The 23,450-nt window shown below is 42.6% G+C and overlaps 1 protein-coding gene across 1 annotated transcript in view; it reads right to left on the bottom strand.

Annotated features, from left to right (window-relative positions):
- Nucleotides 1-9,027: 9,027 nt before the first annotated feature.
- The window catches only part of LOC136590992 (epidermal growth factor receptor-like), a 213,838-nt gene continuing 199,415 nt past the window's right edge, over nt 9,028-23,450 (bottom strand). Inside the window, exons 21-28 of the mRNA XM_066588457.1 lie at nt 22,791-22,946; nt 21,898-21,973; nt 20,811-20,957; nt 20,313-20,410; nt 13,593-13,754; nt 13,448-13,495; nt 11,688-11,787; nt 9,028-11,040 (exon numbers count right to left, since the gene is read on the bottom strand). Coding sequence (XP_066444554.1) covers nt 10,679-11,040; nt 11,688-11,787; nt 13,448-13,495; nt 13,593-13,754; nt 20,313-20,410; nt 20,811-20,957; nt 21,898-21,973; nt 22,791-22,946 — 1,149 coding nt within the window. The 3' untranslated portion in view covers nt 9,028-10,678. The remainder of the gene's footprint in view (nt 11,041-11,687; nt 11,788-13,447; nt 13,496-13,592; nt 13,755-20,312; nt 20,411-20,810; nt 20,958-21,897; nt 21,974-22,790; nt 22,947-23,450) is intronic.

The raw sequence follows: 23,450 nt of genomic DNA, 5'->3' as shown, positions 1-23,450 counted from the left end.
ATATAGATTGTAAGCCTCCCACATTGAAGCTCTTCTATTGCTTCAGTAGTTTATCCTAGCATAGCGTTTAGTTCATTCATAAACACATTTTAGTGATTTGCAAACTTTACCGAATATATATGAGCCACATTTCTTCCATCCAGCTGCTGATCCGAAGATCAGTGCAGTGCGAACAAGGAAAACACAGCTGTTCCAAAGAAGAAACAATGGAGAAGAACACCGAGGGGGAATCACAACTTGGTCAATCTTGGAAGTTTAGACTTCATAAAAACGATGTTGTGTTCTCTGTGAAGCACAACTCACAAAATGATTAGAGCAGAGAAAATGGAAACATGTCTGGAAAGTGGTAAGCATCAAATCTGCCTCTTAATAACAAAGCTTACGGTTATGAGTTCCACAATATAAAGGAACTGCTAGCAATCTCCTAATATTTTAAGCTTACAACTATTTGTAGTCTGCAGATGGGTCAACCTGCAACATGGTGGCGCCATGCAACCTGCAATATGGTTCTGTGTGACCCTCAACCATCTGAACACAAAAATGCTTGTCTGTGTGTAGAGCCAGCCTTAAAGGGGTTGTCCCGCGGCAGCAAGTGGGTCTATACACTTCTGTATGGCCATATTAATGCACTTTGTAATGTACATTGTGCATTAATTATGAGCCATACAGAAGTTATAAGAAGTTTTTCACTTACCTGCTCCGTTGCTGGCGTTCTCGTTTCCATGGAGCCGACTAATTTTCAACGTCTAATGGCCAAATTAGCCGCGCTTGCGCAGTCCGGGTCTCCTTCTTTTCTCAATGGGGCTCCGTGTAGCTCCGTGTAGCTCCGCCCCGTCACGTGCCGATTCCAGCCAATCAGGAGGCTGGAATCGGCAATGGACCGCACAGAAGCCCTGCGGTCCACCGAGGGAGAGGATGCCGGCGGCCATCTTCAGCCAGTAAGTAAGAAGCCACCGGAGTGCGGGGATTCAGGTAAGCGCTGTGCGGATTTTTCTTTAGGTCCCTGCATCGGGGTTGTCTCGCGCCGAACGGGGGGGGGGGGGGGGTTGAAAAAAAAACAAAACAGTTTCGGCGCGAGACAACCCCTTTAAGTCATATGGCAGCCTGTGAAAATAATTATATATACTGTATATATAATGATAGTCTGTCTGTATGGTTTTTGAACAGAAAGCAGCATTACAATAGCATAACCAGACCAGAACAGCTCAGTGAATAAATACAGCACCAGAACCAAGCTCATATCAGAAATACAACCCCAGAACTAACCTCAGTACATAAATACAGAACCAGAACCATGCTGAGTACATACATGCAGCACCAGAACAGTTCAGTGAATAAATACAGCACCAGAACCAAGTTCATATCAGGAATATAGCCCCATAACTAACCTCAGTACATATATACAGCACCAGAACCATGCTGAGTACATACATACAGCACCAGAACAGTTCAGTGAATAAATACAGCACCAGGACTCAGCTCATATCAGAAATACATATGGCAGCCTTAGGTCATATGGCAGCCTATGAAAATAATTATATATACTGTGTATTCATTGATATACTGTTTGTATTATGTTTGAGCAGAAAGCAGCATTACCATAGCATACCCAGACCAGAACAGCTCAGTACATAAATACAGCACCAGAACCATGCTGAGTACATGCATACAGCACCAGAACCAAGCTCGTATCAGAAATATAGCCCCATAACTAACCTCGGTACATATATACAGCACCAGAACCATGCTGAGTACATACATACAGCACCAGAACAGTTCAGTGAATAAATACAGCACCAGAACCAAGCTCATATCACAAATATAGCCAAATAACTAACCTCAGTACATATTTACAGCACCAGAACCATGCTGATCACATACATACAGCACCACCACAGTTCAGTGAATAAATATAGCACAAGAACCAATTCTCCTGCACACAGTGCTCTGTCCTCTTCTGCCTCCCTGATGTCTGCTCATAGGATGGTCACGTAGTTCTTTTCCTTACCCTAAAGGGCCAGTACACGTGCCCTAAGCATGTCCCCCACAAATCTTCATCCAGATCCAGTGGTCTATTACCCATTCTTCCAGAATGCCTTAACAATCAATCTCATTAGCCGTTGGGTTCCTTTGTGTATTCTGGTTCTGGCCTTTTGTTTGTGTTCCTTACCACTCTGACTCCTGTGCTAGCTGATCTCGGCTCTGTATTTTGGATTTCGTTATTTCTTTCTGCATGCCTTGACCTTCAACCCGACTTTGTTATTGCTACTATGCCACCAGTCCTGACCATAGCTAACTCTGTAGATACACCTCCTCACACTCTCAGGTACCGTGCCTTGACCCAGTGCAGTGTCAGCAGCAATACCACTGGGACTCTGTCTCCAAGTAATGGCTTTAGGAACCTGCAGTGAAAACCAAATTCCGCTTGGAGGGATTTAGGGTAAAAACCTGGTTTCCTTAAGTGCTGCCTTCTCAGCTAGCCCAAAGTCAAAGCAGTGTGTGGCAAGGTGGATCCACATCCATCTGCCTGACAGTGCCATTCTTTTCAGTGACCACACTCATTTGCCATTTATTGCCCCTTTTATTACATTTTTTTATTGGAAATGGGGTGACCCAAAAAAGGCAATTCTGACATTGTGTTTTTTTTCCGGATTACGTTCACTGTGTGGAATAAAGAATGTGTTACTTTGATAGATCAGGCTTTTACATATGCAGCGATACCAAATTTGTTTCAGTTTTTTTTAATATAAATATTGGAAAAGGATTTTTTAAAAACTTTTAATACCTTTAATTATTTCTAATAATTAATAAAAAAATTTAAAACTCTTTTTTACATTTTTCTTAATCTTCATAGTGAACTTGAACTTGCAATGGTTTGCTTACTCCTGCAGTATAATGTAATACCATAGTATTACATTATATAGTGATTTGATGGGCAATCTATGAAGCCACGCTACAGTGCCATGTGTGCACCAGGAAAATGTCATTGGATAATTCTTGTCGCTTTGCCATGAGCTTGCTGGCCAGTGTTCAACCTCACAAAGTTGGCACCTCGCAACTTACAGGTGTGAGTGTTCCCAAGCCATCACCTGACATATCGCCACTTCGTGATTAATTTACACACCGCTATCCCAGGACTTTTGGCCTGTCAGTTTATATGTGCAACCATGTTCTAGCATTTAGGCTAGAGCCACAGAGCGATGAGTGCCATGTGACAGGATCATGTGCAATACCATCACATAGCAATGTTTCATCGTAAAACCCTTGCATTGCACTGGCTGTAAAATAGTCCCCATTGTGTGTGAGTAAGAAATAACATTATAGTGAAGATGAAAGCTGAAGGAAACCAGTGTTGATAACGACACTCTAATTCCGTGCAATTAGTCTGTTTTCTTGGAGTTCATTGTAAATTGTGCATTGTAGTAGAGTGAGAGGTAAAGTGTGGGACGGAAGGTACATATCACAGAGACTACTAGCATCTGTGAGGTAAACCTGGTCCGTCTCTCACTCCAGTACTTAGTTCCACCTGGCCCAGACAGGTGAGGTACATAAATGGGTGCAGGTTGCAGTGTGAAGGAGGTGTGTCCTGTGTGAGCAGCAGAGGCTCACAGAGAGTGCTGAGCTAGAGACCCCACACCACGCTGCTGGGAAGGTTTGCTTTACTTTGCCCTATTGGAGTTTACAAAGACTTTTGTGTTACTATTGCTGGACTGCTTATTTAAAAGGACTTTCCTTGAACTTTCTGTTATCTGGAGAATGCCAGTACTTTTTGTTTTGTTCATCAAGTTTGAATAAAGACAAGACGCTCAGCATTTGGTCGTGGCCTGGTGTGTTTCCCCCTGCATTGCTACAATTGGTGGAGGATGCGCTGGCAGTAAAAGACCACGGGTACATGTCCTGGGTAAAATCAGCGGTGAGCATGCAGGTGGCCAATACAACCATGGAGGAGTTGATAAGGCAGCTGGTGCAAATGAACATGCAGTAACAGAAAGCATTCGCCCAGTAGCAACTAGCACAACAGGAGGCAAACCAACTCCTGGTAAGGCAAATGGCCCTGCTAACCGAGGTGGTGCAGGCCAAAGAGACTGTAGATCCCTCCAGGCAACATGCCCAGATGGACGCTTTAAATACAGTAAGAGGGACATTACAAAAAATGACGCCACAAGATGACGTGGAGGCCTTCCTCACCATTTTTGAATGGGTTGCCATGGACCTTGTAGGGCCTTTGGTAAAGTCAGCTAGGAGTCACCAGTATATTTTGGTAGTAGTTGACTACGCAACCAGGTACCCAGAAGCAATTCCACTGAGGAATACTTCCTCCAAAAGTATTGGAAAAGAATTGTTTTATATATTTTCCAGAGTGGGTATACCAAAAGAAATACTAACGGACCAGGGGACTCCATTTATGTCTTAAGTGATGCAGGAACTCTGCAAACTGCTGAAAATTAAGCAGTTACGTACCTCTGTCTATCATCCCCAGACCGACGGGTAAGAGAGGTTTAATAAAACCTTAAAAAGTATGTTGAAAAGGGTGGTAGAGAAGGATGGACGAGACTGGGACTGTCTGCTTCCCTACTTGCTCTTCTCCATCCGAGAGGTCCCACAAGCATCCACGGGCTTCTCGCCGTTTGAGTTGTTATATGAGCGACAACCCCGTGGATTGCTTGATATTGCCAAAGAAATGTGGGAGGCCGAGGTTACTCCGCATAGAAGTGTGGTGGAACATGTGGCCCAGATGCAAGACAGAATGGCTAAAGTCATGCCCCTGGTGAGAGAGCACCTCCTCAGGTGTCAGGAAAGCCAAGCCCGTGTGTATAATAGAACCACAATGGTCAGGCAATTCAGTCCGGGGGACTTGTCCCAATGGTAGAGAGCAAGTTCCTGGCCAAGTGGCAAGGGCCCTATGAGGTTGAAGAGAAAGTGGGGGAGGTCAACTAAAAGTTCATCACCGGGGGAAAAGAAAACCTCTACAAATATATCATGTGAACCTGTTGAAAGCCTGGAAGGAGCGTGACTCTCTGGACAGACCATGTTTGGTTATGGAGTCAGCGAGTGACATCCATGATGTGACAATAGCTGAGGCATTGTCAAAGTCCCTGGTACAACAATGTAAACAGTTTCTGCAGCGCAATAAGGACCTATTTACTGACCTGCCGGGTCGCACCAAGGTCATTGAACATGAGATTCTCACAGACCCCCAAATAAAAGTTTGCCAAAACCGTATCGAATTCAGGAGGCTCGTAGAGAGATAGTGTCCGCTGAAATAAAAAAAAAATGCTAGAACTGGGGGTAATCGAGGAGTCCAAGAGTGGATGGTCAAGCCCAATAGTGCTGGTGCCTAAACCCTCAGGGGAATGGCTGTTCTGTAATGATTACTGGAAGCTCAATGAGATATCAAAGTCGGATGCCTACCCCATGCCCAGGGTGGATGAACTAATTGAGAGGTTAGGCCCAGCCAGGTACATTACCACCCTAGATTGGCAAATTTCCCTCACAAAGGAAGCTAAAGAGAAGACAGCTTTTTCAACTCCAGACGGCTGTTTCCAATGTAGGAGAAGGCCTTTTGGGTTAAAAAATGCCTCTGCCACGTTTCAGAGGGCGATGGATAGATTGCTAGGTCCCCACAAACGATACGCAGCAGCTTACCTGATTGACATCGTAATATTTAGCCGGGATTGGGAAAGCCACCTCTGTAAAGTTCAGGCGGTACTGGACTCTCTCAGAAGAGCAGGTTTCTCGATAAACCCCAAAAAATGTGCCTTAGGCAGGGAGGAAGTTAAATACCTCAACTTCATAGTCGGAAGGGGTTTGGTAAAACCTCAATGCAATAAAGTAGAGGCCATACAGAACTGGCCCCAACCCCTGACAAAAAAACAAGTGAGAGCCTTCCTGGGGATAGTAGGCTATTACCGATGTTTCATCCCTGATTTTGCCTCTATGGCAGCCCCATTAACAGAACTCACAAAGTCGGTAATGGCACAATGGTCGCCAGAAGCAGAAAATGCATTTGTAGAATTGAAACGTGCATTGTGTCAGCAGCCTGTGTTGGTGGCGTCTGACTTCAAGAAAGCATTTATAGTCCATACAGATGCGTCTGATGTAGGTCTGGGAGCCGTTATGTCACAGGAGGTTAATTGGGAAAACATCCTGTCATGTTTTTAAGCCGGAAGCTTACCCCTGCGAGAAAAATTATGCAATAGTGGAGAAAGAGGCCTTGGCAATAAAATGGGCACTAGACGCACTGAGATATTACCTACTGGGGAGGAAAATTTAAATTGGTCTCAGATCATGCCCCCCTAAAGTGGATGAGCAAGAGGAAAGGGAACAACGCCAGAGTAACAAGGTGGTCCCTGGCCTTACAGGAGTTTGACTTTGAAGTTGAACACAGGCCAGGAAGAGCCAATGGTAATGCGGATGCCCTCTCAAGGGCGCATTGTTTGGGGGTTGGTGCCCAGCCCCCTGGCTTGGGGCAGAGGGAGGTGGGGGGTATGTAGTAGAGTGAGAGGTAAAGTGTGAGATGGACGGTACATATCGCAGAGACTACTAGCATCTGTGAGGTAAACCTGGTCCATCTCTCACTCCAGTACTCAGTTCCACCTGGCCCAGACAGGTGAGGTGCATAAATGGGTGCAGGTTGCAGTGTGAAGGAGGTGTGTCCTGTGTGAGCAGCAGAGGCTCACAGAGAGTGCTGAGCTGGAGACCTCGCACCACGCTGCTGGGAAGGTTTGCTTTACTTTGCCCTATTGGAGTTTACAAAGACTTTTGTGTTACTATTGCTGGACTGCTTATTTAAAAGGACTTTCCTTGAACTTTCTGTTATCTGGAGAATGCCAGTACTTTTTGTTTTGTTCATCAAGTCTGAATAAAGACAAGACGCTCAGCATTTGGTCGTGGCCTGGTGTATTTCCCCCTGCAGTGCTACAGCATCCATATACTTGTAGCACATACAGTAACTACACGATACACAATGCATTACAGAAATGCAGTAAGGCCCGATACACATCTGCATTGGAACCTTCGGCTGGAGATTCTGTCGTAAATTTGGCTGCAAATAACATTTTTTTTGTTCCTTTTCAAAATTAGGCAACTGGGTGGAAAGCAGAGTCTGTTTTAAGCAATGGAGTCCACCTGGTGGTGTTTGTTTCTTTCTAGAGACGGAACCATTTGGCCTCAGTGATTCCCCTTTCCTATTTTTCGAACGAAGCAGGAAAGCGGAATCCCCAGCACCGGTGTGAAAGCACCCTAAACTGCTTGTATATGCAGTAGAGATGAGCGAACGTGCTCGGCCCCGCCCCTTTTTCGCCCGAATACCGCGATTTTCGAGTACTTCCGTACTCGGGTGAAAAAATTCGGGGGTCGCCGTGGCGGCGCGGGGGGTTGCAGCGGGGAGTGGGGGGGAGAGAGGGCTCCCCCCTGTTCCCCGCTGCTACCCCCCACGCTGCCACGCCTCTCCCCACCCCCCGTCGCACCCGAGTACTTTTCACCCGAGTAGTGAAGTACTCGAAAATCGCGGTATTCGGGCGAAAAAGGGGCGGGGCCGAGCACGTTCGCTCATCTCTAATATGCAGGTATAAGTCAGTGTGTTTAGTATATAATTCCCAGAATCAGTAAGTTTTCTAAAATGAGTAAGTTTCATCCTGCTAGTAAAATGTTTTTAGTATTTAGTTGATTTCTTTATCAAAATAGGTGCTTATACATTTTATAACATATCTGTCTGGGGGTTGCAACTTTATTTCTAATGACGCAGAACTCCAAATCTTCTGTTTCACATAGAGCAAAAAGATAAAATTCTATCTGCCTTGAGTCACCACTTGGAGGAAGTTACCAAAAACTTTCCTAAAATCCTCTTTATATAGTATGCGCAATGCGATCCTCCAGTTTCAGAGCAAAATTCTATCCCGGACAAGGAACGAGTTTCTGCGCCTAAAGTGCACTTATGAAGCTTGATAAGGGCACTTTAGGCGCAGAAACGCGTTGCATGTTAGCCACAGAATATTGTCAGTCTGTTTGTTTTAATTCCCATGCTTGGGGTTATTAAATATTAAGGATATCAATAACTTTTTTGGAGCGCAAGAGAGTTTTTTCACCCAATCCTGGACACTTGGATTTAACCCCTTCACTCTGAAGTATTGGGGATCACTCTCTGCTGCCGCCCTGGACTACCGGAACGGAGGACCTGAGATAAAAAGTCCTGATATCTATGAGCCTACTTGGACTTCAGGTGCCGAGCGGTGAGTCCCTCTGACATAAAGGGGGGGCCCCACTCGGTGCCAGGTGAGTCACCATTTAAGGATTTTTTCTTTGCGCATAACATCCATTTGGCGCTTTCCCATATCCACTGGTTCATCCCGGACAAGGAGGGAGTGGGGCTATATTTCTGTACTTGTTCTTCTCTGTCATCCTGGCCACGTGAGTAACTCAGGTCAATCAAAGAGCAGGAATAGTGTATGGGTAGTCTAATACCTATGTACTATGCAAATTAGATAGTCTAAAGATTTAATCGGTCATCCTGGACAGCCAAAAATGGGACCCCAAACAGAAAGATTGGATAACAAAAGGGAAAAACAAGTGCAGGTAATATACCTTCCTCCTCCCTACAGTCCAGGGACAGACGTTTCTCCCAACACCAGAGAGTTACTTTAAATATTACATAGTGAAGTGTTGACAGTAAATAAATAGGAGTCAGGCAAGATGGTGTTCAGGATGTCAAAAATAATTTCAAAATGAACAAAGAACATAAAAAATGTTTTTTTTTAATATGCAAGAATATATGTTTATCTTAAAAAACCTACATAAAATCTTAATTTACAGGTAGCAAATCAATTGTAGAAAACACAATTGTTATTTAATAGTAGGGGTAAATATTAACTCCTTTTAAAGTTTTTAAGAATTGAGGATCACATTATAATAGGTACTTTTTGGTCTCATATAACTTCATTATGAGTCTAACACCATTTTGCACTGCTCCAATTTATAAGCTGGTGGTCTGCTAGTGAGTAGAAGTCAAGAGACATCATGGAGATTCAGTGACATAAAGGTAAAAGTTTTATTAAAAAAGGAATGTAAAGACGTACGGCTGCATGAAGATAAAAGTAATGGACAAGCCATAATACATAACCACAGGAGGAAGAACCAGCAATACTCCTGGAAATCAATAGTGCAATACAGTATAGTCTACAGTATTGGCATTGACTTGGAGGAAATCTCAGAAATGAATGATAAGCAGCTTTTGAATCACATTCCAATGTCTCTAACCAAGGGCAGGCCTGTACTGCCAATGGCAACCTTAGCCCACAAGTCTCATGAAGCCACACAGAACATTTTACAATATCATAGTCTTGGCAGAAAGAAGAGTATGGTACTTCTGCCCAACATAAATGTATACAACTGATTTTCTATTCTCTCTTTTTATAACAATTGTTTATGGAGTTAGGAGATACCAGCACAAGAGAGTACCACTATCTTCACGGACCTTGACCGCAGAGGGTCTCCCTTGTAGTTCTTCCTTAAGGGAGAGTTACAAAGAAGCAAGTCAATAATTTTTGGGTGGATCACATCACGCCATTAAAAGGGTTTATGAGCTTCGCTTTGGTCCGTGGGCTATGTCTGGTATTGTAGCTCAGCTCCATTCAATTGAACGGACTTGAGTGGCAATGCATGACACAATCAATCCATGGACACCAGTACCAATGCTTCTAGAACAAAAATATCAAACTTGTTAACTAACTCCTTCTCTCACATAGTCTAGTACATCAGGGATGGAGCTATGGAGGGGAAGAGTTAGCAGTCAAATTGGGCTTTGATACTTGGCAGGCTCATCCGCGACATAAAATGACACCACTATTAAAAATTGTAAAATACATGGTACGTGGGGGGTCTTTTTAGATTTTAACTGTGGGCCATTAAGTTTCAAGTCATGCCTCCTGTCTGCACGTGTGGTACATATAGCATCGACGATGTTGCCTTTCCCGTCAACTACTCTGACAACCAATGGTAAATCATTCTCACATCATATGATAATGAGGTTTGTTCTGTTTGTGTATTACTGTGCAACTCAATGGTATACATTAGTGAGATTTTAAACAATTGTACAGTTATACGCCAATATATACATATTATCCAATGAGTCAACTACTTAACACAGACATGTGAAATGTCATTGGAATATATCTGGTTGTGATTAAGTACGAATGTAAGCCTTTTCTTTTTACGGTAGCCTCTCATTTTTCCGAGGCAAGTCTACTAAATATTAAAATAAGCTTTTATACACTAGATTTCATGCTTACAATGACATGTTCCATATATTGACTTTTATGCACAAATACCATTCAACTTTGACAAAACACATAAAACGAGAAGGTGCAAGAATATCTCTACACATATAAAAACCAGAGAATTAAAAAGAAGTATTTTTTGAAGATTAAAAAAAAATCTCTCAATATATATATTTATATATAAAAGTGTCAGAAGTTTTGTCTTTCGGAACAAAACAAAGGAGAAACATTGAGGATCAGTCACTGGGGATTATTGTTCCCACTATATTTCAATGTAGAAGTGTAAGTGCCCAAGTACTGCAATGTGCACTGATTTCATTGGGGTCCATTGTCCACAAGTGTCCTCCGAGAACTCATTGTGCCCCAAAAAGCAGAATACCAGAAGTGTATGAACCAACCAGTGGTTACGCTGATGCTTCGATATAGTCACTTGTTTGTGCCAGTGCTAAATATTCACGATTTTCTGCGGCGGGAATCTTAAAGCCGTTGATTTTGGTTTCTTTTGGAAAAAAGTCCTGTTGGTAGTCAGGATTGTCTAGGCTTATTTGCTGGCCAACTTTTTGCTCCCAAATGGCAGGATAGTCATTTTCTGAGTGGTTTATGAAGGTCGGAACTGAGTTCAGGTATTCAGGATTGTTCACACCATTCCCATACAAATTCATATGATTGCCATTTGTAGGCTTTTTATTCTCAGGAAGGAGATTATGGTAAACGGCATTAGTGTTAGCGAAGATCTGCGGCTTTGAATTCTCCTGGTTCACATATTCTGAAATGCAGAAATATTGTATTAGTACACCAGTAACCTCTTTGTATAGAACTGTAATTATTTCTCTGATGGGAGTCAGAAGCATGGAAAGAAAATATATGAATATATGTCTGTGCTATGTGCCAGAACAAAACTCCTGAAGCTCTTGTCTCATTAGAGACAAGCCCTTTCGGGTTGTAGCCTCCTCTGTGATCAGTTGGGTCCAGTTGCCTATACCCACATGATGTTGCCAGGAGAAGCTGTGCCCAGCATTTATCCTGCAGTGGGTATTCAGATTAATAAATGGATGGCACAAGTCTGCCATAACAGGTGCCACTCCTACAGAGCTGATCTTTCTTCTGGCTCATAGAGGGAGATGCTGAGTGTCGGATCCATGTTTCACTGGAGAGTTAAAGATCAATCAGTAGGTCTACAAAAAGTCTTGCGGTAGTCCACGTCTAAGACTTTTTCTCAAATATCTTAATGAACAATTAAGACTGTAAAGTATAATAAAGTTTTGTAACAAAAAAAATCCAGAGCTGCTGGGGACATTGAGCAAACTAATATTGCATGTTATATATATTTACAGAATGATACATTTAATCCCAGCGGTTGATCACATGTTAGATGTTGGTCTATCTATATTAGTCTCTATCTATCCAACCAACCTGGAACAGGATGGAATTCTTCATCCAAACTGTCATTTAAAATGACTGTTGGGTCCGTGCTGTATCTCTGGATGAAGCTGTCTTCTCTGATTGGTGGACCCTGTGTGGAGTTAGCAAAAAGGCAAATTATAAGTTCACTGTAAGCATGACAGAATTATCATCCTCATAACTTTGATATGCTTAATCCACAGCAATCAGATACCAAAATATATCAAATGTGATTGTAATTGAGTAGTTAGATTAATTAAACCTAATATGTGGAAATAATACCAAAAAGTATATATAGAAATACACACAGAGGCCCTAGGCTCCCATAAAATAGGAACTATAAGTGGTTGGTTCAGAGGCAGAGAAGAACAACGTTGGGCTCCACTTGGGCACAAGCCATGTACCAGGAGAGGTGTGTTTAGTGATTTGAACACTTATTCAATTTATTCATCATTATAGCATCATTATATCTGTTTGTTTCATATTGGAACTGGGCAGAGCATTAGCATGATGCTGGTTGCTGCCAGCTCTAGGCGGGTGGTCACTTCCACCCACAAGGTGCGCCCATTGGGGCATTCCTGAGTGGCCCAGCCTCCTCTGAGACATGTGGTAGCCAGAAGTGAATCAGATTATTCTGTTTAGGAATGCTCTATAACCTGGCTGAACCTGTAGTGCCATTACATTCCTGATGAAGCCACGTAGTGGCGATACAAGTAGGGTTTTCCCACTTCCCTCCGTAGACATGCAGCTCCAGTACTTTGGGCAAGATCCCCTAATGGATGCATTATGTTTGATTGAGCTTTTATTGTCTAAAGTGTAATAGATGCTTCTGTCTCTGACCATGATGACAACACCTTGTCCTGCTGCACTGATGAAGGCTCAGTGATCGGCTTATCACCAGGGATCCTGAGCACCCAGTCCCTGGCGATCAACTATTAATAACCTATCATGAGGATAGGTCATGAATAGTGTTTGCTCGGAAAACCCCTTTAAGCTTACCAATGGCCCATTGGACTGTATTAGGACTGTGGGGCCCCACCAGTCTCAAGATATAATGATGTGATGCTTACTGCATTGGGTACCACAGCCAAAAGTACTACATTGATCTGATACTATATGATATAGTTGAGGATAGGTCATCAATAGTATTTGACTGGAAACCCCTTTAATCCACGCCTGACCATATGGTAATTTTCTGCTATCAATCTTCTATGTTGCTAAATAGTACTGACCACTAGAGATGAGCGAACGTGCTCGGCCCCGCCCCTTTTCGCCCGAATACCGCGATTTTCGAGTACTTCCGTACTCGGGCGAAAAAATTCGGGGGGCGCCGTGGCGGCGCGGGGGGTTGCAGCGGGGAGTGGGGGGGAGAGGGAGAGAGAGAGGGCTCCCCCCTGTTCCCCGCTGCTACCCCCCGCACCGCCGCGCCTCTCCCCGCCCCCCGGCGCCCCCCGAATCTTTACGCGCGAGTACTGAAGTACTCGAAAATGGCGGTACTCGGGTGCGTAAGTACTCATTACGAGTACGTTCGCTCATCTCTACTGACCACCCATAACTACACTGACAACACTACATCACTCCATGATATTAGTAACAGACTGGGGGGCCACTTTAAACCATATGGACATAAGTAAACAAATTACAGAGCTAACATTATAACACATTTTCTAATATTTTACATTGATCTGAGCTGTGTCTACTTGGAAGATAGCAAACCTAGAAGTTCACCAGCTGTTATGTAGTTATTAGTCGAAAAGCAAATACAAACTTACCCCATTTCGAGTAATGCATACGATGGGTGAACTGTTGCTTGTGGAACTCTAAAAAAAAGTAATAATATATACATTATTCAAGACATTATGCTCAAACCTCAGATTGCAAACTTTGCTGCAATTCATTCAGTACATGCAGACATACCATTGTACTCAACAGTGGCGTCCGAGATGTTGAGGGGCTAGTAAAAAATCCTTGATGTGGTATCAAATATTCTTCAGCATCAACAATATCTCCTATTTCATCATCCAAGGTTTGGTGAATCTTAGATGCAGGAGGGCTGGGCAAATTCATTCTATCGTCTCCCTGTAAAAAATATATTGTATCTCTCTTAATATTATATTTAACACTTTGATAGAAATAGTGGTGACATGGAAGAAAAGGGAGGAAGTGGAGCAACTCTGATAAAGATCCAGTGAGGAGATTGGTGGAGTAATTGGTCCAATATATGGTTTCTTATTTCCATATGTGATGAAGAGGAATAGGTGCAACAAGTACCAGGTGCTGCCAAATCAGCAACTGTGCAACCTAGATAGGTTGGCCAGTGAGATAATGGGTAGAGAAGAAAAAGACACTGTTTGAGTGGTCACGCCACTCCATCAGCATCTTTCTCTTCTCTACCCATTTAACAATTTGAGACAGTATTAGGTCATGTTCAGATTTGCATTAGTCATTTTCCATCAAGTCTCTGTAGCTCTTTGTGGGCAGAATAGTATAGCATGCTAGGCCGTACAGTGGAGAAGCATCCATGTTGCAGCCAAAGAGTCTTGTGCGTAGGTCCTAGTAATAACAGTAATTTTACAAGGGCAGTATCAGTCCAGTATCTAACATTCAAGGAGCTTGACTGCGTGGACCTTCAAGTTAGTGGTATTAAAATATAACTTTTATTATAAATAGATAAAAGAAAAAGGGAGGACAAAACACACATATATAGAATCAAATGCGAGGTGATGAATTAGGAAACAGGTGCCACTCATATAGGTACTAGTAGACCAAGTTGGCTGAGTCAACGGATCGGACTCAGTTGATACATATTATTGGTCTATTTAGGCGTGACCAAAAGTCCAGATCTGTTGGACGTATGTCATTCAGATATAAGAAACGACGCACGCTAGACAGCAACGCATAAAACGTAACTCTTAGGTAAGGGAGTCAGACTCAATTGATACGTATCGTTGGTCTGTTTAAGCGTGACCAATAGTCCAGATCTGTTGAACGTGTGTCATTCAGATATAAAGAACGGCGCAGGTCTGACAAATAAGCATGAAACGTAACCCTTCCAGTTCTGTTGGACGTGTGTCATTCAGATATAAGAAATGACACACGCTAGACAGCAACGCATAAAGCGTAACTCTTGGGTAAGAGAGTCAGACTCAATTGATACGTATCGTTGGTCAGTTTAGGTGTAACCAATAGTCCAGATCTGTTGGACGTGTGTCATTTAGATATAAAGAACGACGCACGCTCGACAAATAAGCATAAAACGTAACCCAACGCGTTTCCCCCACTTAGTGGGTTCTTCAGGGGTTCCGATACGTTACTTCCAGTGATTATACTGGGTAGTGGCTAAGAAAATATTTTTCGCCGTTAATACTAGTGATGTACTGGGTAGTGGCTGAAAAACTGATTCACGGTTCGACCTCAGAATATCCAAAAGTGGCCACGATGGCTAGCCACTGGACACAGAATGGTCGCTGCTAGATCTCCTAGTTCGGGAAATAGCAACCAGATCCAAATCGGGTTGATTTTATAGATAAAGAGGATATTCCCCGATGAATCTAGTTCCGTGAAAAAGTACACACGGATAAAGTGAACTTAAGAACAAAATCTATCCTCTGAATCGAGATATGACCAGAACAATACACCCTGGTCAAAAACAAACATTGCCGTAGACTAAGATTTTAGGCTGGTTTCCTAGCGTCCTCAATAATTATGCGGGTGTTTTTTCAATGAAAGCTACCTATTCTATATACTAAGTAGGTTGGACCCTGCATTGGAGCCATAGAAACAAAAACTGAAATCAAAGTAAATGAAAAAAACGGCGGCATGTCAGTCCCAGTGGTGGACTGACAGCATACTGAATCAACCACCCTGAGTGCTTTAAATAGGGGTTGAATGGTTCCGCCCTGTGTAGGAGTGTTCCAATTAGAGCCAATCAATGTAACTTAGAGGTGGTGCCTCATAGCAATGGTTTCTATGGAAACTAGGACGCTTATGTACACGTCTGTTTGTTTGATGCCTTAATACTAAGCTTATTCTGAAAGGCTTTCAATCCATGACCATACAGGGTCCTTCTAGTGCCACTCGCTACGTAGAAAGGGTTGAAGAGTGGATACGATCGTGTCATAATGCTTGAACAGCCTGTACGTACCTCGGGAGTCTCCTTTGCTATTCCGGAGTATGAACGTAACATGACGTCATTACGTCGTGAACATGGGTGTCATGTGACTTTGCACGTCATGAGAGGCCGTCATGTGGTGCAACAGAGGCTGCATTGGGGGCGTGACAATGGTCACAATATGACCAAGCGTCAGCGCTTCATACGGTCTGAGTATAAACATACTGGTGCCGAAAATGTAAAGATCGCAAGGCGCTACACAATAAGTGGGGCGCCGTGCGGTCCAAATGAAAAGGCACACAGTCTCTCAGAGCATCATCGCAGCGGACAGTATACCTATATATGGCCATAATGATATTTATGCAGGTAACGATCCGGTCATACGTCCGAGCGGTTTGTGGGCTTGGCTGTGTTGCATTTAATTACTTAGTAGTTTGGTAATGCAGTCAACAAGTCATAGATACATAAGTGTATAAGATGACACTTAGATAATTGTGCCTTCATAGCCCAACAGAAAATTCTACGTGCATCACTTCATCATGCTTCATTAGGTGTATATAAAAGGCTGATGAAGAATCATTTTTCGTTCATACTGTAGATGGTTAAAAGGAGGTAAGTATCCCTAGGAGGATTGGAAAACAGGGGGAAGGGGGCTGTAAATTGTTGTATAGACCAACCGAGTGATTTGATAAACTCAATAAAGTGGTCAAAAGAGGATAGAGATGTAGGTAAGTATCGATAGTATATAAAGAATCCTGATGACTAATTCGCAGAGTGTATCTTTTCTTCCGATGTTACGTTAGTCCAGTGATAATTAAATTTACGTAAACAGTACTGACAGCAAGGAAGTCCCAATCAAATGAAACAATTGAAGGATAATTGTTCATTTTATCCAGTGGGGGAAACAGAGCGTAATCGGAAAATCCAGCTCGTCTCCTTTTGCAGCAGGAGTTTGTTTGTGTCGCCACGGCGCCCATCTTGGCGAATACATTCAATGCCTTGAAAGTGGACCTGGTTTTCATCCCCCCCGTGTATGTCCCACATATGTGTTGCTAGGGGTGTCTGTTTGTTACGTCTGATATTCCCTATGTGGGCAAGGATGCGGCGGCGAAATTGTTGGGCCGTTTTGCCCACATAGTTTAAAGGACACGAACAGGTGGCTAAGTATACCACATTTTTAGATCGACAATTAATGAATTCGCGGTTGCAGAATTCTGTGGTAGTGCTGGCACTCTTAAAGACAGAGCTTTTTTTGATAAATGGACAAGCAGCGCATGCTGAACAGGGAAATGTCCCCTTCAAGTTATGCCTGCCCAGCCACATACTGGTTGGTATCTCGGGTTTCAAATGGCTCTTCACAAGTCGATCTCGTAGATTACATCCCCTGCGAAAAGTAATTAGTGGAGACGGAGGTAGCAGATCGCTGATATCCTCATCGTCTTTGAGGATATCCCAAAAGTTACTCAAGATCCCTCTGACTACAGAGGATCCAGTATCGTACGTTCCAATGATTCTCTGCTGGTTATCATTTTCCTTGACACGAGATTTTAATAACTCACTCCGGTTTTTGTTGGCTGCATGGTTATAAGCCTCAGAGATTATATCGGCTGGGTATCCTCTCTGTTTAAATCTAGATGATAATTTGTTCCCTTCTATTGCAAATTCATTATCTGACGAGCAGTTACGGCAAATGCGTAAAAATTGACCCTTTGGGATCCCTCTATGTAACGGATATGGGTGGTAACTATCCCAGGTCAGAAGCGAGTTAGTTGCCGTAGATTTACGGAATGTGGTCGTGGACAAGGTGCCGTCTTGTTCTTTGAAAATTTTTAGATCGAGAAATGTGATTGTTTTCTCGTCACATTCAGCCGTAAAGTGTAGGTTGAGTTTGTTGATGTTTAACTTCTCAACAAAATTACTGAAGGAGTTTTTCGTGCCGGACCAGAGGATGAAAATATCATCTATGTATCTAGACCATAGGACGATATTGTTGGTAAATAGAAGATTTTCCTCAGTAAAGACGTGTCTCTCCTCCCACCAGCCCAGGAGCAAGTTGGCATAGGATGGGGCACAGGGCGTCCCCATCGCGGTGCCCCTGAGCTGGTGGAAGAAGACCCCCTGGAAAAGAAAGTAGTTATGGGTGAGAATAAACCCTAATAGTTCTTGAATGAACTGGTTATGCTCGTAGTATTGATGGCCTTTTTGGTTCAAGAAGTGTTCAGTAGCTTTTAAGCCTAAGTCATGAGGGATAGAACTATAAAGGCTTTCCACATCCATCGTAGCCAAGATGACATCTGGGTCTTGATGGATGCCTTCAATTTAGCGCAGCATGTCGAGAGTGTCTTCGACATGTGATGGTAAGGAAGTAACAAACGGTCTTAGTAATTGGTCCACATAATTGCTCGCGTTTTGACTCAAGTTGGAAATTCCAGACACGATTGGACGCCCTTTGATTGGTGACAACTAGAGATGAGCGAACACGTTCGGCTCCGCCCCTTTTTCGCCCGAACACCGAACTTTGCGAACACTTCAGTGTTCGGGCGAAAAAGTTCGGGGGCCGCCGTGGCAGCGCGGGGGGGTGCGGCGGGGAGTGGGGGGGAGAGGGAGAGAGAGAGGGCTCCCCCCTGTTCCCCGCTACTGCCGCCCGCGCCGCCGCGCATCTCCCCGCCCCCCGGCGGCACCCGGACACTTACGCGCGAACACTGCAGTGTTCGGCAAAGCCGGTGTCCGGGTGCGGATGTGTCCGTAACGGACACGTTCGCTCATCCCTAGTGACAACCCTTTGTGCACCTTTGGTAGGGTATAAAATGTGGCTACCCTCGGGTGCTTTGGGACAATATATTCAAATTCTTTAGGGCTGATTAATTTATTTGTTAGTGCTTTTTCTGCTTTTTCCGAGGTACGTACAGGCTGTTCAAGCATTATGACACGATCGTATCCACTCTTCAACCCTTTCTACGTAGCGAGTGGCACTAGAAGGACCCTGTATGGTCATGGATTAAAAGCCTTTCAGAATAAGCTTAGTATTAAGGCATCAAACAAACAGACGTGTACATAAGCGTCCTAGTTTCCATAGAAACCATTGCTATGAGGCACCACCTCTAAGTTACATTGATTGGCTCTAATTGGAACACTCCTACACAGGGCGGAACCATTCGACCCCTATTTAAAGCACTCAGGGTGGTTGATTCAGTATGCTGTCAGTCCACCACTAGGACTGACATGCCGTCGTTTTTTTCATTTACTTTGATTTCAGTTTTTGTTTCTATGGCTCCAATGCAGGGTCCAACCTACTTAGTATATAGAATAGGTAGCTTTCATTGAAAAAACACCCGCATAATTATTGAGGACGCTAGGAAACCAGCCAAAAATCTTAGTCTACGGCAATGTTTGTTTTTGACCAGGGTGTATTGTTCTGGTCATATCTCGATTCAGAGGATAGATTTTGTTCTTAAGTTCACTTTATCCGTGTGTACTTTTTCACGGAACTAGATTCATCGGGGAATATCCTCTTTATCTATAAAATCAACCCGATTTGGATCTGGTTACTATTTCCCGAACTAGGAGATCTAGCAGCGACCCTTCTGTGTCCAGTGGCTAGCCATCGTGGCCACTTTTGGATATTCTGAGGTCGAACCGCAAATCAGTTTTTCAGCCACTACCCAGTACATCACTGGTATTAACGGCGAAAAATATTTTCTTAGCCACTACCCAGTATAATCACTGGAAGTAACGTATCGGAACCCCTGAAGAACCCACTAAGTGGGGGAAACGCGTTGGGTTACGTTTTATGCTTATTTGTCGAGCGTGCGTCGTTCTTTATATCTGAATGACACACGTCCAACAGATCTGGACTATTGGTTACGCCTAAACTGACCAACGATACATATTAATTGAGTCTGACTCTCTTACCCAAGAGTTACGCTTTATGCGTTGCTGTCTAGCGTGTGTCATTTCTTATATCTGAATGACACACGTCCAGCAGAACTGGAAGGGTTACGTTTCATGCTTATTTGTCAGACCTGCGCCGTTCTTTATATCTGAATGACACACGTTCAACAGATCTGGACTATTGGTCACGCTTAAACAGACCAACGATACGTATCAATTGAGTCTGACTCCCTTACCTAAGAGTTACGTTTTATGCGTTGCTGTCTAGCGTGCGTCGTTTCTTATATCTGAATGACATACGTCCAACAGATCTGGACTTTTGGTCACGCCTAAATAGACCAATAATATGTATCAACTGAGTCCGATCCGTTGACTCAGCCAACTTGGTCTACTAGTACCTATATGAGTGGCACCTGTTTCCTAATTCATCACCTCGCATTTGATTCTATATATGTGTGTTTTGTCCTCCCTTTTTCTTTTATCTATTTATAATAAAAGTTATATTTTAATACCACTAACTTGAAGGTCCACGCAGTCAAGCTCCTAGTAATAAGAGTAGGACTAATGCAAAAGAATGTTGTGCTGTCATACTAAGCAAAGACGTTCTCAGTGCTTATAGCATGCAGAAATCTTACCTGTATTACAAGGTAGCGTGTTGGGTCACGAGCCATTTTACTAAATTCCGCACTTAACTCTCGGAATTTTGGACGACTTTCAGCATCTATCATCCAACCTGCATATAAAAAAAAATCAAAAAGACATATTAAGACAGTGCTTCTCCTTTGGAACTCTACCGTAGTGTTCAGAAATTTAAAGTGGGTCTTCGAGATTTCCTCATACCGAGTTCAATAAATCAACTACGTAACACAAATATATTTGTACTGAGACATTTTTTGGGGCTTACTCATGTTTACACAGGAGATGCCTGACCATAATCTAGAGTTATATGGCAGCGGTGTATAGCAGATGATTAAGACTGCTTACACTACATGATATACACAAAGCACTAAAGAGTAGATGATAACTCAGATTTCATAAAATCACAAGTAAAGTATCTACCGTAAATAAAATTGCCATTATCATCAAGAACGAATCGGCTTAAATAATAGAACAAGTTTCCCATATTTTCTTACATTTCACCATAATCATGTACACATCGATGGTGCATATGGGAGGTTGAGGAAGACGTTCTCCTTTTTCTAGAATTGTTGAAATTTCACTGGCTGGAATCCCATCATATGGTTTAGACCCAAATGTCATAAGCTCCCATACTGTGACACCTGCAAACAAAATAGAACAAGAAATCTTATATCTAAATTAAAAATGTAGATAATAAATGTCTGTACAGTCTGACACCTTGAGGATTAGTCACTCGGTGGGATTGCCGTTTCTAGGGTCAGACGGTTGATATACATAGGAATTCACTCCCAGACTGTGGGTTTCAGTATAATCTGGCCTCCTGCTACTGATTGATTTTAGTTATCGAGTGACAACTCAATGGATTCCCCTGGACTGCAGCAGCAGCTTGATAATTAAAATCAATCTGTAGCGTTTCAAAACATCACCGTGTAGCCCAAACCTTATTCTACAGACAGCTCTCTAGCTATCACCTAATGAGCTGTAGACCTTATGCCTGATACCCCCCAAAACCAAGCACAGTTCCTACCAGAACTTCAAACGTCTGGATCCCACAGGTTTTGGCATTGCCTATCCTGTCCCAGACTGAGAGCAATGCGAAGGCAGCTCCAACCTTATTTTAATGAGTTCTTAACTTTTCTTAAAGAGAACTGTCACTGCCATTTAACCGCTAAAATTGGCTTCACTGTCCAACAGGGGATGAAAAAAACAATCACTTCTAATGTCTTCTCTTTTTTCAATAAGCCAATGTCACTCTACAATTAGTAGAAAATCCTGTCTATCAAAAGAAAGGGGGCATGGTTAGCTTGGTGGGCTCATGAATCAGCATGACTCTTCTTAGCCATATGACTCTTCACTGCTGATTGGCTAATGGAACAGGATAACTATGGAACCTAACTGCGATGTACATAGGCTCATTAGGAAAAGAGAAGGCATCCCTTTAACTTATCATCCAGGATTTCCTGGATAAGGAGACACACATAATTGCAAAAAGCTCTGGTTAATATATGTCCAGGCTGCCTGAACTGTCATTTCATAACACTCTAGTGGCTGAACTGCTACACTATACTGATGAAAACTCACCATAGCTCCACACGTCACTTTGATGGGTATATATTCTGTGCAAGATGGACTCCAGTGCCATCCATTTAATTGGAACCTAGATGAAACACGAATCACATATTCAATTTCTAAGCAAAAGTCACAAATAGAAATACATTAAATTCAACCTACCTACTGCTCGGAGTATGTATAATAGAGAAAAACGTTTATATGATGTGCAACTTAAGAATTAATTTTGGCGTCACAAGGGCTTTAAAGGTTTAAAAAGAACATCCCAGAAATACTGATGCACATGTTTTGTCTTTTTTATATTTCCCTTTCTGTGATTTTTAAAAAGAACATGATTTAAAAATCATGGTTCAATAATTGACTCGTTACAGAACCATGCTTTCGTCAGGAAGAAAATTAGTAACTGCAGCATCTCCAGTGGGAAGAGCCTGCCAACCAACTCAATATATCATAAGCTGTCTATACACATTAGGTTAAGACTAGCTGATTCCACCGACTATTTATTATGAATGGGGCCTGTTGACTGTTCTCCAAAGGGAGATTTTGGGGGAAGCAAGGATTAAGCATGCTGGAGTTCAACAACCCTCATCTTTTATTGTGCTGAAGTTAATCCATCGATGGAAGGGTCTAGCAGTGACTTTACTCAATCTATTAATTGAAGCTAGCTGTCAGATAAACGAGCATTCATCTAAAAGCCACGTCAAGTGTGCAACTAGTGCAACCTTTGTAGACATCTGGGATCTAGAGAGGAGTTGGACACTTATTGTAGTGATATCTTTTTATTGAAGTTAAACTTTCAACAATTTACCTCCCAAATACCATGAAGTCAAGAAAACTAGAGAGTTATAAAATGCAAATGTTTTATGACACAGTAGTCTAGTATATGTATGGTTTTTCCATCTTACCTTTCCACCTTCTGCATGATATTCCTTTTCCTCTGCCCCCAAAAGCTTGGCCAACCCAAAATCTGTAATCTTGACATGTTGTGGTGCTTTAACGAGAACATTACGGGCAGCTAAATCTCTGTGGACTAATCGCCGTTCTTCAAGATAATTCATTCCCTATTGACATAGAATGACAAAATTAGAAAAAAAAATGAGAAAGAAAACTGTTCTAATTGGAACTAGCTCATCAAATCTGTAGCTACGTTTTAGTGTAGAAAACTTTAAAATTAACAACTGTAGATTTTTGGGCAAGGAGGTAGGTCAAGTAGCAATATTTGAAGCGGTCAACTGGAAATTCTCCATTATACTCTATTTTACTTTGATTTTAGAATTTAGTAAAAGTAAAAATTGAAGGAGTTCCAAGCAACTTAGCTGATTAAAACATGAGGTAGGAAAGATATTGAGCCCAAGGATCACAAATTCTGTCAATGAGGTCTTGGTCAAAGTGGAAACAATAACATTATTCAATAATAAATCAATGATAATGGAAAGGATATGGACCAATCTACATAAACATTGTGCTACATTTCAAAAATGTGCTAATGTGCCCACAGAATAAATAGAACTTCCTGGACAAGATATGGGATGATCATGGAACTGTAACATTCTCGGTTATCCAAG

This window comes from Eleutherodactylus coqui, unplaced genomic scaffold (assembly GCF_035609145.1).
Source record: "Eleutherodactylus coqui strain aEleCoq1 unplaced genomic scaffold, aEleCoq1.hap1 HAP1_SCAFFOLD_26, whole genome shotgun sequence".
In the NCBI taxonomy this organism is placed as follows: Eukaryota; Metazoa; Chordata; class Amphibia; order Anura; family Eleutherodactylidae; genus Eleutherodactylus; species Eleutherodactylus coqui.
The sequence above is the reverse complement of the archived record's forward strand: the minus strand, read 5'-3'. Positions and strand labels throughout refer to the sequence as shown.